At 37.2% G+C, this 16,547-nt stretch overlaps 1 protein-coding gene and 1 long non-coding RNA gene across 8 annotated transcripts in view; one reads left to right on the top strand and one right to left on the bottom strand.

Moving 5' to 3' along the window:
* The window catches only part of LOC111872111 (protein FAM92A-A), a 20,132-nt gene extending 9,795 nt beyond the window's left edge, over nt 1–10,337 (bottom strand). The window contains exons 1-6 of one of the 6 annotated variants that reach the window (XM_023865689.2): nt 10,219–10,337; nt 9,898–10,124; nt 9,087–9,144; nt 6,513–6,614; nt 6,146–6,274; nt 1,764–1,944 (exon numbers count right to left, since the gene is read on the bottom strand). In XM_023865689.2, coding sequence (XP_023721457.1) covers nt 1,764–1,944; nt 6,146–6,274; nt 6,513–6,614; nt 9,087–9,144; nt 9,898–9,928 — 501 coding nt within the window. In that variant the 5' untranslated portion in view covers nt 9,929–10,124; nt 10,219–10,337. Of the gene's footprint in view, nt 1–1,763; nt 1,945–6,145; nt 6,275–6,512; nt 6,615–9,086; nt 9,145–9,897 lie in introns of all 6 variants that reach the window. The other 5 variants (XM_023865696.2, XM_023865704.2, XM_023865713.2 and 2 more) reach the window with 5 other exon arrangements.
* Nucleotides 10,338–10,387: 50 nt separating this feature from the next.
* On the top strand, nt 10,388–14,041 carry LOC111872249. Of its 2 annotated transcripts, XR_004513898.1 has the most exons (4): nt 10,388–10,416; nt 10,539–10,659; nt 13,091–13,139; nt 13,749–14,041. It is a non-coding gene; the product is annotated as an uncharacterized LOC111872249 (long non-coding RNA). The 2 variants fall into 2 exon arrangements; XR_002844194.2 differs by lacking the exon at nt 10,539–10,659 and having other exon boundaries at nt 10,392–10,488.
* The last annotated feature ends 2,506 nt before the right edge of the window (nt 14,042–16,547 follow it).

Genomic DNA, 16,547 nt, shown 5'->3' with positions numbered 1-16,547 from the left:
GCCCGTCGACGGCCGTCCCGAACGATCGTCATCATCAGTCAATGTTCGGCCATTTTTAAAATGCTTATACCAGTTGTAAGTTTGTGTCTGGCCTAAACTGTTTTCACCAAAAGCTTGCTTCAACATTTGGTGTGTTTCTGCAGAGATTTTCCCAAGTTTGAAACAAAACTTTATACGGACACGCTGCTCTCTGAGGTCAGCCATCACAAAACCGCAAACTCACAGAAACACAACAATGGAAATATGTTCACCAACAATAAACCCAACCACTCAACTTGACGCTGCTTGCCACACCGATTCAAGAAGGATGTGTGAGGAGGCACCTAGCGGTATTTCGATGTACTCATAACCATTCGCGCGCAAAATTCAAATTTCGGGAACTTTTGGATTGCCCCACGTATTTTGTTAGGTAACTACAGGTAAATATAAATTACTGAGGGCTCTAGTTTTGTATTTGTGAATCTCTTTGTTAAAATTAAATAAATGTTATTAATTATGTCTATAAGTAATGAATATATGTACTTAGAGTAGAACATCATTTTTTCCAAATTCTTCATAGTTTCATTATTGTAAGTTTTAAGGTATCAAGTAGTATTATGAATTGTACTAAGCAAAGAAGTTTTTTTGTATGTAATCAGCACAAGGAATGATAGAATAACAAGATATAAGTATTGTTTCCTCAGTTATTTAATACAATTAACCTGTCATGCTTTGTGTGAGTTACTCACAAAGGTAGGAAAAGGCAGTTCTTACCAGACACCAGAGAACATTAAACATTGGCTTCAATGTCACCTTTATTCTTGGACTGTAGAACAGAACATTTTAATTTTTCAGTGTCATGACAAAACAACATCACATAATATTGTCATGTGTTGGGTATATGTCACGCGACAAATAACTTCACGCCGTATTGGATATAGCAAATTTATTCCACTCGCTCTTACAATCACACTATTTACAATCTCACAATTACTGCCATCGGCCGTATCACAAATACTAGACTGCAATTAACTGGTTACTCTTTCTCTAGTAACTGGCTGAATACTCACTACTAAATAACTTATCACTCACTACTAACTACTGAATAGTGTTCGCTGCTCCTTATTTGGCCTCGACACGGACAACACAGAAATCAGTTAGGTGATAGGTACCACTGTTGCTTAACGTCGTGTTTACCGATTGCCTAGCAAGTCATTGCATGGACTCCCTGCTGTGTTTACAAAGGGGTTGGTGAGCAACGCTGCCGAGAGTTGTTTATTGCTGCATAGCAACTGCGGTGTCCCCTGTTATGTCACCGCGGGGAGGGGGACGGGGTGTTTACCGAGCGTGGCGCCGTCACATCACAATATATTATGTTCAGAACTGAAGTACATGTAGATTTACGTGTCTCTTCCTGACTATGAATATTACCGGAGAGTCAGATCCAAAACAGAATAATATTACATGCATAGTTTCTTCAAGATGTTTAATAGAACTGTAACTCCTGCGTCCCTTGAAAAGATCAGGATCCTAGTTAACATTTTGTACACATGAAACAATCAGTAGTTTAACTTGTACAAAATTTATGTGCCAGGAACTTCACCTTCTTACAATGAGTCTTGCTACTTCTTTCATACTACACACATGCACATGATCTGGTCCACAATATGGCAACACACTTTGCTGTTGACTAAAGAGTATGTGTACATGAAACAGGGATAGCAACTCACAATTTCACACTATCAAAGCCTATATACACTAGCTAGCCTTTGAAAAAAGGATACTATTTGCTGCCTGTTTCGAGGATTTCTCTCCCTGACTCGATCCAGATGTTTCCTACGGGCCAACTCTTGATTACGGACAACAAAAGTATTCTTGACTTCTTCTTTGGCATGTTTGCAAATATCTTCATACTGTGAGAGCTCTGATACAACTTTGGAATCTAAGCGCTGAACTTGGGCATCCCTATGTAACAATAAGTATTTAAATTCTTACTTTGTGGAAAACACCTATCAAGTTCAAAGTTAAGAAAAATACAAGCAGTTTGCAATGAGAGACACAGGCCAGTAGATGACACTTCGTCAACAAAAAGTTTATATATACCTTGTACTACATAAGTCAATAATTATCCGCAATGTTGCTGTAAACTTTATTTCAATACAAATAGAAAAATTACATTAACATTATTTTTCAACATAGCCCCCTTGCTTTTCAATGCACTTGGTCCATCACTGCACAAGCCTCCTTATGCCCTCTGAAAAGAACGTTTTCAGCTGAGCAGCAAGCCATGCATGCACCGCTTCCAAGGTAACTGAGGGCCCCTTAATGCCTGAGTGGACCAAACAAGTGATAGTCAGAAGGGGTGAGATCACGACTATACAGAGGATGAGCCATTACATCAAACTTGAGCTTCTTGAGGGTTTCAGCAGTATAGGCAGCACTATGTGGATGGGCAATGTCATGTAACAACACAACACCTTTTGACAGTAGTCCTCGGTATTTGCTTCAAATTGCAGGCTTTAGCCAGTCAACAGGCATCTCACTGTAATAAGCACTGTTTATTGTTCTGTCCCTCTCCATATAATGTTCCAGTACTGGGCCTTGTGAGTCCCAAAAAGACTGTAAGCATCAGTTTTACTGTGGATGGTTGGCTTTCGAACTTTTTCTTGCTGGAGGAATGTGCATGTTCCCAGTCCATACTCTGCCATTTACTCTCTGGCTCGCAATGATGGATCCATGCTTTGTCACCAGTGATGATTCTGTCTAAGAAGGCATCACATTCATTACCATAGCAATAAAAATGTTATTGGCAGATGTCCAGGTGCATTTGTTTATGCAACACTGTGAGTTCTTTTTGGACCCATCTTGCACAGACTTTATGAAACCCAAATCTGTTGTGGATGTTTATAGGCAGAACCATTAATAATTTGCAAATAATTTTCCACTTCATCAACAGTCACTCATCTGTCTAATAGAACCATGTCATGTGCATGCTCAATGTTGTCCTCATTAGTGGCTGTGGATGGGTATTCGTTCCTTCCACAAGTGTAACACTTGTGCAACCATTTTTTAATTTTTAAATCCATTCGTAGACACTCCATTGCGGCAAAACGCTTTTCCTGTATTGTGCTGAAAGTCCTTGATGGATTGCAGCCCCTTATGCCCCTTCCGACCACAAAAACTGATTCACTAAACATTGCTCTTCTTTGGTGCAAACAGAAGGAGGAGCAGCCATGATTAATGGCAATGCAGCAACAATGGAACTGACTTGCACAGAATAATAAGACAGAAACCATGCATAGTGATGCTGCACAAAATGACAGTGCTGCCAAAAGAAACACAAATACAACTGCATTGGGGATAATTATTGATTTCCTTTCATATAATAAAGAGTTCAAAGTGTGGTCAAAATAAATGGTATTCTCCTGTCATGAACCATCATTAAGGCTCCTTCATCTGATGATACCCTTCTCTTTCTTATGTCTAATATACAACAAATTAAACACACTCACCTAAGAGAAAATTTGTTGAACGAGAGTGCAGACTTTTCACGTTTACATACAGGAAGTGATGATACATAGGTCATACCGAAAGTCATGAGCAACTTTTTTTGCATGCAACCTGGGAACAGCAGACGAAAGAGAGTATGGTGGTAGGTGGAACCAGCTGTTGTGTTAACCTTGAGTGTCTTGTGATGTCAATAGCTTGCATCATGTGACCAGTATCACTCCTAACAAAATGGCTGACAACCATATGTCGTTTCGCCAGCGTGCTGTCATCGGATTTCTTGTGAAAGAGGAAATCCCTGCTGCAGAAATTCACCAGAGACTTCAGCATGCTTATGGAAGTGCGTGCATGGGTGCGAGCAGTGTTGGAAGATGGGTGGAACATTTTACAAGATGGGAACACCAGCATCGAAGATGAGTCTTGGAGCGGTCGTCCTTGAAGAGCCTCAACTGAACGCAACAAGGAAAGAGTGGATGAGATCATTCAAGATGACAGGCGTGTGACTGTGGACACAATAGCCTGAAAAATTGGAATAGGGTACAGTGCAGTACAGGAGATGATTGAAAGCTTGGGCTATAGGAATGTTTGTGCTCGTTGGGTCCTGCGGTTATTGACCAAAGACCACAAAGGTCAGCGAAAAGCCATCACCTCAAAACTGCTGCAGAGATATTGACACGAAGGCAATGATTTTATGCTCTGTATTGTGACAGGTGACGAAAGCTGGTTTCACCACTTCGAGCCTGAAACGAAACGGCAGAGTATGGAATGGCACCATTTGCATTCTCCATCAAAAAAGAAGGCAAAGACAGTGCCATCAGCTGCGAAGGTGATGGGCACAGTCTTCTGGGATGCACAGGGGTTTATTCTGGCCAAATTCCTGGAACCTGGGAAAACCATAAATGCTGCTCATTATGTCCAGACACTGCACAAGCTCCGTCATGCATTGCGCGATAAACATCCGGAATGAAACATCATCATCCTGCATTCCAATGCTTGCCCCCATGCCGCTCGCCTCACATTGGAAGCAATTGCAAAGATGGGGTGGGAGGTTCTTCCACACCCCTCCTATAGCCCTGATCTGGCACCCTCCGACTACCATCTTTTCAGATTTTTGAAGGATCAGCTGTGTGTACAACATTTTGAGACAAGGGAGGCAATTCAAAAAGCAGTGCGTCAGTGTCTTCGGATGGCTGGAACGGAATTTTACAGAAGGGGAATTTTCAAACTCCCAGAATGCTGGGAGAAATGTGTACCAAGAAGTGGCGATTATGTGGAAAAATAAAGAAAGGTCTGTAGATTGAGGTGGTGTATTTGGTTTGTCAATAATATAGCATGTTACTTTACAAAAAAATTGTTGCTTATGACTTTCAGTAAGACCCTCGTAACATTTAATGACCAGTGTGTTTTAATGTTATTGTAGGGTAGTAGACCTCGTCTGTTAAATATATGAAATGGTGCAAAGTCTCTACACTTACTTTCTCATATGCAACTGACCTTGCTGATTGCTGTTCAACAGACCATTATTGGTCACTGAATATACAGATTAGGGCATGTAAGCAATGTGTAACACTGTTTAATTATTTCATATATGCTTTCTATTATCCTGAAATAATATTTCAGATAAACTGTCTTAACTTTTAAATATGGTATAACAAAAAATACATCCAACTGATACATTTTTGAGAAAACTAACAATCCACATCTGGGCCCTACAGGTGCAAATCATTATTTTCTCAAAAATACCACCTATGCACTTTTATTTAGGGAAATGGTCTCCATAAATTACTCGAATATAACCAAAATCATCAAAACCTTTTTTAAAAAAAATCACAATTTCTTTTCTTCGGGCCCACTTGAAAGGCCCCTATTTTTGGACCTAGAATATTCATATTCACTGGACACCAGACTGAATACGAATAAAATCCTTCCAGCTGTTCACATGCTTGCCAGGGGCACATCCATACATACAAACAGACTGCATTCAAAAAGCTACTTATTCACATTCAGGGGGACTGAAAACATATAAACATGTGAAGTACTTCAGAACAGACTTTTTTTCAAGCTCATACACACTACATTTATGATACAGTTAAGGGGAACTACACTCTATCAGGGATGATCAAATCTATAATTTAGTTGTTACAGCTCATGCATTTATCTCATTTCCTTTCTCTACAAACTACACCACATCTTGAACCAAAGAAAAAGAAAAAGAAATGAAGATTTTGAAGAGAGTTAAAAATTTATGACATACAAATTTTTATATTACAGTCAATCTCCTGAGTGAATTTCAATTTAGTTAAGTCCTGACAATGGCAGTTAGCACAACAATCATCTCCATAAATCTTAATCTGTTACCCATTAAAGCATCATCAGACAATCATACAAGTTGATTTATCTGTTGAAATGCTCTCTCATTCATGGGTACTCAGTTTTTATAGGAAGATATGTGATGCTTGAAGGAATGATGTCACAATTACTATTTGACATTCAGCCATTTCCAACACACTCAACAACTCAACATACAATTGAAGAGGTCCTGAACAACTGTTAAAACCTTTTGTTCAACAGATATAACTGGTCCTGGACAACTGTTAAAACCTTCTGTTCAACAGCTATAACTATTACTTATGTCTGAAATCTGGAATTGAGACAGCACCTGTAGTCTCCTATAGCTGATAATGTAGAGGAAAACTGAAGTAAGCCATTCCTTAATGACCTGTTCACATTTTCAGCTTCTGCATAATCTTGGATTGCCTTTACTGCTTCATCAGATTTATCTCTCAACCTGAAAATGAGATCACACAGAAGAAAGTTGTTCCTGAACTAAAAATCAGATACATGAGTGAAAAATCTTCAAGAAAGGGAAAAATGAAAGTTGTCATTTCGCATGCAGATCAATTGCTCTACAACCATCTCAAATGTCAATAAACATGCATAAATAACATAAAATGGAATTCTATAACTTGTTAACAGATAATCCCAAGAATGGAATATGGAAAATTAAATTATTTTAGAACACAAACCCTGCACACTTCCTTGTGTAAGCTGCAAATATTGTACACAGTTCTGCAAAATGCTTCTCAACTGAGGCTATCCTCTCTTCAATGAATCTGGCTTGCTGTTCGCTAGAATGAAGGAGACTGTGTCAAAAAGAAGCATTTTATTTCAAGGTATACATGATGTTCAGTAGAGAAACTGACATTTATCAACAAACATGAGAACTTAGCTGCCAGCAGCAACTCAAGAGTTTCATGCACTAATTAACAAAGCATCCATTCTGAACTGGACCTTCATATAGCTATGATGAATCATTTATATTGTTTAGTTTTTGTAATTTTGTGTAATATATACTGTTGAAATGCATATATAATACTAAGAAGAACCTAAAGTGGAAAACAATGTAATCAACTAAATACAGCAGTGTGATTATCATTATCAATGATTACTTTAATCAAGATGTCACTTCTCCAATGAATTTTAGGTGCAATTTTTAAACTTTCACATTTTCAAAAGTGAAGGAATTAGCTGGTTTAAGTAATAATTTTGTCACTGCTATATGTTACATAGTGAAAAATACACACAAGAGGGACCTCTGTGTCCCACATACGAAGGACGTGTTGAGAATCAACCAACTTATTTTGTACTGTGGTACAATCTCTTAATGGGGGCATGTGGTAGCGTAGATGGTTGAGGCACTATGCTACAAGCTGGAAGGTTGCAGTTTCAAGTCCTGATGAGGTGGATTTTTTCAACTGACCTAATCCTTCCAGCTGCACTATGGCCCTGGGGTCAACTCAGCCTCTAACAGAAATGAGTACCAGGAATCTTCCTGGGGGGTAAAGGGCGGCTGGTGCGTAAGGCTGATAACCTTACCGCCGTGAGCGAACTGTCTAGGTAATGTGGGACCCTCAACATCTCACAACCCTAAAAGCCTCCATGGCCTGTTACAGGGATAGCTTTACCTTTTTTTTTCTTACCATCTCTTAAGAGACATATGAATTACATGCTACAAACTGTCTTCAAGCATTATACAGATTGGCTCATTGAATGCCTATCAGAAACTGCCTTATAAGCCCAATCAGTTTATTGGCAGGGAAATCAAAATTGTGTAATGCCCATTATTTATTGTACCCAAATTCTAATCCTTTAGGCATTTGGGCAAAAGGATTTCAAGAATGATGTATTTAATGATGTGACTTGTTCAAGTGTTACTGTTGTAGCAATTATGAATGCTAAATAAAATCAATGAATGAATGAATGAATGAATGAATTGAAAATTCAACAACAAATGTCATCTGTTATATAAATTACATTTTTATTGTTTAAAAACTAACTACCATTCACTTATATAACATTTAAACAACAACAAAAGGGTAAAACTAAAATAATATATGCTTACATAGTGTGGCACTCCCTTATATGAATATGAAATTCTTAAGCAAGCAGTGATAATGAAAACTAAGTGATGCACAAATTTACATCAGAGGTCCTTCATTCACTTATTGGCAACAGTTGTTCAAAGAATTACTCTTCCATACAGATTCATGGTTTTACTGCTCAGCGTCATGTTTATATACGAGGGGGTACCCAAAAGAAACCAAACTTATTTTTTTCTTAAACTTATTTATTCAAATTTTAAGCACAAACCTTCAATCCCCTTCAAAGTACTCTCCACTTACACTAATACACGTTTCTAGTCTTTTATTCCATTTTTCAAAACATTGTCTAAATTCATCTTTTGAGATGCTTGACAGCGCCTCCGTCGTTTTTTTCCTTCACCTCAGCAACATCAGCAAAACGCTGAAAAAAAGTTTTGATCATTTCGGGACTCTTCTTTCAAAGCATAGCATGCTTCCACGCGACCTTGTTTTTGTTCAGCAGTCAGCAGTCGTGGCACGAATTTCGCAGCCACCCTTTTCATTCCCAAATCTTCTGTCAAAATTTGTTGAACTGAGCTCCAAGTCACTCCCGACAGCTCCACAATTTCTTCAATGGCCCGTCGTCGATCTTCCTTGATGATTTCACGAATTTTTTCAACATTTTCATGTGTTCGGGCCATTGCAAAAACGACGATCACACAAAACAGTTGTTACTATAAACTCTGCTGAAACTAGTCCTTACCTTCTGAAGCAACGGTAGTCGGCTTATCGACTCAGGAATGTTAGCTCTATGCGCTCATAGCGGCAAAACGCGGTACTACAAAAGCTCTGCCCACAAAAAAAAAAAATTAGTTTGGTTTCTTTTGGGTACCCCATCGTATATAAACACTTTTAGTGTGCATCAAAATCCATATCGAAAAAGAAAATATTTGTCAGATACATTTTTATTCTCAATGGTACAATGCAACAAGAGGCCTATCACCACTTCATGAAAGAAAGGGTGGGAGGGTATGGATTGGATTCATCTTGCTCAGAATGGGATCCAGTGCTGGGATTTTGTGAACATGGAATTAACCTACAGATTTCATAAAGCAAGGGGAATTTCCTAACTGGCTGGGTGACTATAATGTTCTCAAGAAGAACTCTTCTCAGCGTTAGTTAGTTAATATCTCATGAATCATTTCATAATAAAAATTAAAATATATACTATAAACTTACCATGCCATATGCTGTGGACGACTGGCCTTGATCATGGTGATGAAAGTATCTATGAACACTGAAACATAAAAAGGGATACATCATAAACATGCAAAATATTGCTTACAAATAATAAATAACATGTATACTCATTTGCATTCATATTGAAATTACAGAAGGAAACATCTGAACTCTTTCTTTTTGTGTGTGGTTTATTTTATGACTGTCAATATGTCAGACTAAATAGCACTGATGATCTGCGACCAGTGCAATGGAAATGATGAAACCCCATATACCTCCTGAATACAAGTCTAGGTTGTGTTATTACTACACCAGCCTGCTCAGTCAATTCTGATTGGAACATCAGAAAAATTGCAGCTCGTGAAACGATTTTAAACGAAAAATATGTATTAAGATGACAAAATTTAAATATATTAATAAATAATCATAACCAGAAAGTTAGTGGAAATAACTGTTTCAATTAACACAACCAGATAAGAAAAAAATGAGGCCAACAGACAATCAATAGACAGGTATCAAAAAAGAAACAAAATAACCATAACTTAAAAGATCAATGTTCTATGTAAAGTTATAACTAGTGAAAATGCACGCTAAATTCTTTACAGAAATTTTGGACATACTTCCATTATAAGTTCCCATAAATTAATATTTTAAATGAATGAACTGAACTTTACATGGTAGTGACTGACATGCAAAGACACCATTCATACATATGAAAAGCACTAATGATGGCTTAGACTGTTAAGTACCCCATTCCAGTCAACTACCCAAAGTGGCTTCAAGTTTACACTGGAAAGAATTGTAAGATTACCATTGCGTGTTAACACCTGTTCTGAATTCATTGATTCTACCTGGAAACTATCCCGCGGCTTGCATCGACGTTTCGGAGAAACATTCTGCCATCATCTTCGGAATCGACGTGTGAGTCTACCGAGTAGTCAACAAGATGCAGGCAACTAGCAAAAACGCTGACGATGACGACAGTCAGGTCCTCCGAAACGTCGGTAAACTTCTACTGCACCAACCGGCGATGCATTCCTGAAGAGAGGTTAAATTTCGAGCAACGTTTTTACCGAATTAAGCGGTAGTAATTCTAATACGACAAAACTCAGGTTCACGTTTATAAACATACAAGAAAAAGTTCTGTGAGGTATATCACCTACACACGAATACGGGTAACAAAATTTGTCAAACGTAAACACCCAACAATCCCAACCTATCTATACACAACGTAGACAAACAACTCGCGCTTGTAAACAAACTACGTTTCAAGATGCAGATGTTGGTACCGTTGGTACCCGCGGAAGTTCAAGATGGAAGACTTAAATTGGTAAGGGAGGGAAATTGCAAATAATTTCAATAATTCTCTAATTTTGCAATAATAGACAGTATGTAAAGTAAGGTATGTGTTCACATTAAAGTTATATATAATCATAGCATATTACTTTTTAGTGGTTACAGTGTCTTCTGTTTAGTGCAATTGCAACGTGTGTACACAATTTCTAATACGTAATGGATTTCTAATTTTCAAGAGATTCTCTGTTTCCCCACACAGTGTTACTGCGTTAAATATGTAAGTACGAACTCTATAGTGATGTGTTATAGTGTCTGTGATCGTAATGCAAACATTAATTCATTCGTTTCCTTTATTTTACATGTATCCATATAGGTAACAAACCTAGGATGTGGAAATGGTCCCTTTGAAAATAGATATATCACGATACATATACAAACTTACACGATTCACATAATCAAAATCACATACATTAATCGATTAACATAAATAATAATATAAAGTAAAAAAATTAATAAGCTAATTTAAAAATACTGTATCCGATCGTCTTCTATCCCTTACATTGTGCCCCACTCGTGACTGCCTTTTGCCCGACTTTACGTCACGTATTAGTTCTTTTACGTGTATCCCTTCCTTTCCCTGTGCTGCGGCTCACCTGCACCTCGTGTCTGGACGGTCTGGACGCCTCCACTGGAGTTACTGCCCTCCTTCCTCTTTCTCGGGATGTCGAGAAGTTTGGTGGGAAGGGAGGAGAATTGTGGTTGTTGGTGCTGGTAGGCGAGAGTTCGTTTCCTGTACGACCATTAGGTGTCTCGCAAGTAGGGAAAGACGGGAGTAGCTGGGTTCTGCTTTGTAATGGGTAGATATGAGTTCTTATCCAGAGTCATACAGGAATAGCTTGGGCAGAGCAGGAAGATCCTCATGCTACAATCACGTACACCACTTCAAGACTTTTGAACATCAGTAATTATTTAATTAACTTCAGCTCACTGAACACAATGGAAATCCTAATGGTTACACTTATTTGGATTGAACTTGTAATACTTTTAGCGAAGTGACGTAATTGTGTTTTTGTGTCTGACTTGGCCAAAAGTTGAATGAAGGCTGTCTGAGGTAGAATGCACTCTCTCTGAATCCTGAGGTCCATGAACCAGAGACTCTAAGAGAAATCCACTCCTCCAATGTGTGCCATTGGTTTAGTTTAAAAATTAGGAGGTTCCCTAAATTTGTAAATTTCCAATCATGTTGCTTTGCTATGTGATTCTGGCAGTTACTGAGCTGATGCTAAGGTTTACAGTGACTTGATGTATTAAGATCAGGGGATTAGGCTCCGACCTTCCCACTTCTAAGTTATAGCTGTTCCAAGCTGTCAGTTCTCAAATTCTCAAAGACTTTCCGACTCTGCTGAAACTGCCAGAATTCCAGGAAATGTACCAGATGTTACTTCCTGTCCACATAGCAAAACTTGAACTGTGTCACTTCTGAGTGTAAAAAGTTGGCTGTCTGCCAGATCTCTGTTTGTATTTTACATGATCTTAACTTAATATAAATTTAATTAATACAAAAGGGTCCGGCAAATTATGATGAATGGTTACATACCTTACTATAAAACTTGAATTAATACAATTTTATTTAAATTATCTATATTAACTGAATTAAATACATTACAAATTTACACACATATGACCATTTATGTTGATAGTGTTCATTTATGGAATAATGTTGGGGAATTGCCCAAAAGCAAGAAAGTGGTAACAGTTCAGATGACCATGCAGCCTTTGACCATATTGGTGTGTTATTGTGTCTGTGATCCTAATGCACTCATGTTGGGGAATCCACCAAAATCAAGAAAGTGTTAACACATTAGTTCAGATGACCAAGCAGCTCTTGTTCATTTGTGAGGAAATGTGAGCAGCATGTGAAACAGTAAGCAGATGTGTCTGCGCAACTGCGCAGAAACACTTGCAGGTTACATACATACATACATACATACATACATACATAGCATTCCATAGATCCATGAGGTAGTCAGATGACCTACCGGATGTGGAATTAGTCAAAAATCATACAATACATATATACATGCACAATTCAAGTTCACATAAATAGTAAGGATTTCACAAAAGTAGTAAAATATCCATCATAAATCCATACATTAACATATACTAGATATTTTTTCCTGTGTTCCAAACAAGAGAAAACATTACATACACTTTATGTTGTTTGGAAGCATAAATTCCTCAACAGAGTAAAAGGAGTGTGTAATTAAGTATCTCTTTAGTGCTACTTTAAATTGTCCCTGTTTATCTATAAGAGTTGTGATATTTGGTGGTAGATTGTTGAAGATTTTAATGCCAGTATAATATGCACTCTTCTGGAAACAAGAGAGGCTGGCAACTGGTCTGTGAAACTGATTTTTATTCCTTGTGTTGACATTGTGTATTTTAGAATTGGTTGGAAAAAATTCTTGGTTTTTTTTACAATGAAGATCATTAAGGAGAATATGTATTCACATGGGAGAGTTGTTACTACAGAATGTAAAGTAATAAAATGTGATCATTACGGAAAACATATGAACATGGAATTCGGCATTAGTAGAGAAATATACCATTACTCTAAACCTAGTATTTAGAAATAAGTTGCACTGAATAATAAGAAACATACTAGTGACAAAGTTTACAATTATTAATTAATCATATTATTCTTTAAGGTTCAGCATGATTGTGCAGAAACCTATGGATACCTGGGATGTAATATGAGTAAGTTCTTGAAATTATTCAGGTTTCCTGTGGTATGTATGTGTTACTGGTCATGCACTTATTGGTGCCATTACTTTGGATGTTCATACTGTGGTAAGATTACATATCAGTGGTAAAATAAACATTCTCTTTTGAAATAAGGAGGTGTCAGGCAAGAGGTAATGTATGTGATGCATACTATACATCTTGCATGTATATCTTAACATGTAAGATTTGAGGCTTTCACGGCGGTGACTATGAAGAAAGCAGTCTTCTGGGATTTGGCACCGTGTATATGTGGAAATCCCAGAAGACTGCTTTCTTTATATCTTAACATGTTTACTGTGTGTTTAAAATTATATTAAAGTACACAGCATTTTTCTCACAAGGAAGTCACAGTTTTATTTTAAATTCAGAATGGCTAATTCACTGCTCTTTTTTTTTTATACTTCTTGTGAAATTCAAAGGAATTTGTGAATAGTTTACTGAATATGTTAACACTGTTCACTACAAATAATACAAGTTATAAATGGAGTTGCATATTGTATGGAAAATATGGGACATAAACAATGTTTGAAATGCAGCTTGATTTTTGTAGTACAGTAATTATTGGTTTGTTCTTTTATACAGGCCTAGGCTGTAGGCAGTGAAAGCAGCCATGATGTGCAATGCACAGAATGCAGGTGTGTTATACAGGAAATTTATATGCAGCAGTATTTCTCAGAGACTGAAAAGAGTGTTAGTTTCATCTTTGAGTGAACATTATTTAGTAGTTTTTTGTGTTGATGGTTGATTATAAATCTATTAACTTGCCTAAAAGTTATGACATTTCTTATGTGTTTTTAATGCATGTCTTTCTGATGGTATTATAGTATGGATTTTGGATTTGTCACTTGTGTTGGAAATTAAATGTATAATTGTTGTGTATGTGCTTTGAAGAAAACACCATCACCAAACATTTAATTTATGTTTCATGTAAATAAAGTTATGAAATCAATTTTTTGTTCATTATTTTGTGTGGTGACAATAACCAAGGTGACTGGGTTATTTGTATATCCATGGAGTCCATTTAATACTTATAACATTGTAAATACTTTTACTTCTGATAGAATTGTAGCCCAAGTTTTAAATTCATGGTGTTCTAATTTAAATACATAACCATTGTGTGTGCGCGCTAGCACTGTGAAGAAAACACTCCCACAAGAAATCAAGTTTTATGTAAATATAGCTTTTAAATTTGTATTTCATTCAGTATTTTGTGTGGTGATAATCTCATATAACCAGTGTGCCTGAGTTCACTAATCAACTGAGTCACCTAGAATTTGAACATATATAATTTTTACGGTCAATGCAACAGTACTTTATTATTTATTTATATAGCTTGCATTACATGTTCCAACATCAAGTGGGTTGTTTTCAGGTGCTGCAAGTTTCTAATTTTTTTTTCTGTGACGCTACAGCCCCAATTTGGGCCTAGGCCTACCTCCATGAAACTCTCTGTTTCACTTCGGTTTACTAGATCTTAAACATTCGGTATGACTCCTTGGGCGGGTGATCAGCTCGTCACAAGGCCTCTACCTGTACACAAACACAGAAAAACACACATACACAAACACTAAACATCCATGCCCTGAGTATGATTCGAACCCATGATCCCGGCTTCCAAGTGAGCAAAGACAGTGCATGCCTTAGACCGCTCGGCTACAGTGACTGGTGCAAGTTTCTCATACTATTACCAAACTGCAATGTTAACGTCCCCATTTTTATCAATGGTTTGTACAAGTTATTTCCTATTGAATTTAAGACTAGACTTCGGTTAAAATTAACAATAAATTATAATAAAATAATAATAATCAATAAAAATCATACATGTGATAAAGTCTTTTACATAACAATGTGTTAAACCTAATTTAGTGGTGATCCTAAATCCACAATTTGATATTTAAAAATGATCTTTCAAAATTTATATGCTGTGAGTAGCTTCATGTTTGTTACTGCCATATACCACACATAGGCTTTACCAAATTTCTTCTGATGTTTGCTGCATTGGCTCGTCATGTTAGTCCCGAAATGTTACCATTTTCCTAGAGAATAGATTCCTCTTCTTTCATGTTGTCGGGAGCCAATGGTTAATCTATGCTGTTTTATATTATGCAGTTCTTTGTGCTGCGTGGTTCATGCTATAGTAAGCTACTTCGTGGGTATCCCAAACTCTATCAGAATATTGTACAATACTTCCCTCCTAACTGAATCATAGGCTTTCTTGAAGTCTACAAATAGCTGATGTACTGTCTCATTGAATCCCAATTTTTCTCCAGTATGTGACGAATGCCAAAGATCTGATCAGTAGTTGATCTGTTACGTCGAAACCCTCACTGATGGTCCCAAATAATTTCATCTATATATGGACTTAACCTTGAGAGAAGAATATTTGGTAAAATTTTGTATGCATTTGATAGTGATATCTGCCGATAATTACTGCAGTCAGTTTTATCACCCTTCTTGTTAACTGGTACAATAGTAGACACCTTCCCATGATCAGACAATTTTTCCTTATTCCAAATAGAATTAATTAGCTTGTGGATCTTAGAACATAATATTTTGCCTCCTGCTTGAATAAGTTTTGCCAGAATTTGATCACTACCTGGCGATATATACCTCTTCAATTTTGTAATCGCACTTTCAACCTCAAGAGGGCTAGGATCAGGTACTAATGGCTCAGCTGTATCGATTTCTGTCTGCCTAACATCACTGACCCTATGTACATTCAATAACTGAGAGAAGTATTTCCTCTGCCTATTCAAAATGTTGTGGGAATCTGCAAGCAGATCACCATTCTCATCCTTCACTAAGTTACTGCTAGGCTGGTAACCCCTTTTAAAGTCATTTATTCCTCTATACAGGTCTCTAATATTCTTGTTTTTACTGTTCATTGCAAGCTCATCAATTTTTCCTTTCAGATATTCCCTCTTTTTCTTCCTGATATGCCTGCTGGTTTCACATCTTATATTGTTTAGATTATCCCCATTTAACTTGCTTGGATCCTGTATCCACTGCAATTTGGCCTGCTTTCTTTGATCTAATAATTTTGAGCATCCTTCATCGAACCATGGCTTATGCTTCTTCGGTTCATAATAACCTAGACTCTCTTTGGCAGACATTTTTATATTCTCTCTAATAGTTTCCCAAGTTTTATTAACATCCACCTCAGTGTCCAAGTTTTCCAAAGCCGAAAACCTATTTGAGATTTCAACATGATACTGCTCTTTACCCTCTACCTCATTTAATTTCTTGAGATTGAACCTCTCCATATGAATCCTGTGTTGTTTGGTTGCTCACTGCCAGTATTTCCCTAACCTTTGCCACCACCAGGTAGTGGTCAGTATCACAATCTGCTGCCCTCAATGATCGGACATAAAGTATACTTGA

This window comes from Cryptotermes secundus, unplaced genomic scaffold, assembly GCF_002891405.2.
Source record: "Cryptotermes secundus unplaced genomic scaffold, Csec_1.0 scaffold828, whole genome shotgun sequence".
NCBI lineage: Eukaryota > Metazoa > Arthropoda > Insecta > Blattodea > Kalotermitidae > Cryptotermes > Cryptotermes secundus.
The sequence above is the reverse complement of the archived record's forward strand: the minus strand, read 5'-3'. Positions and strand labels throughout refer to the sequence as shown.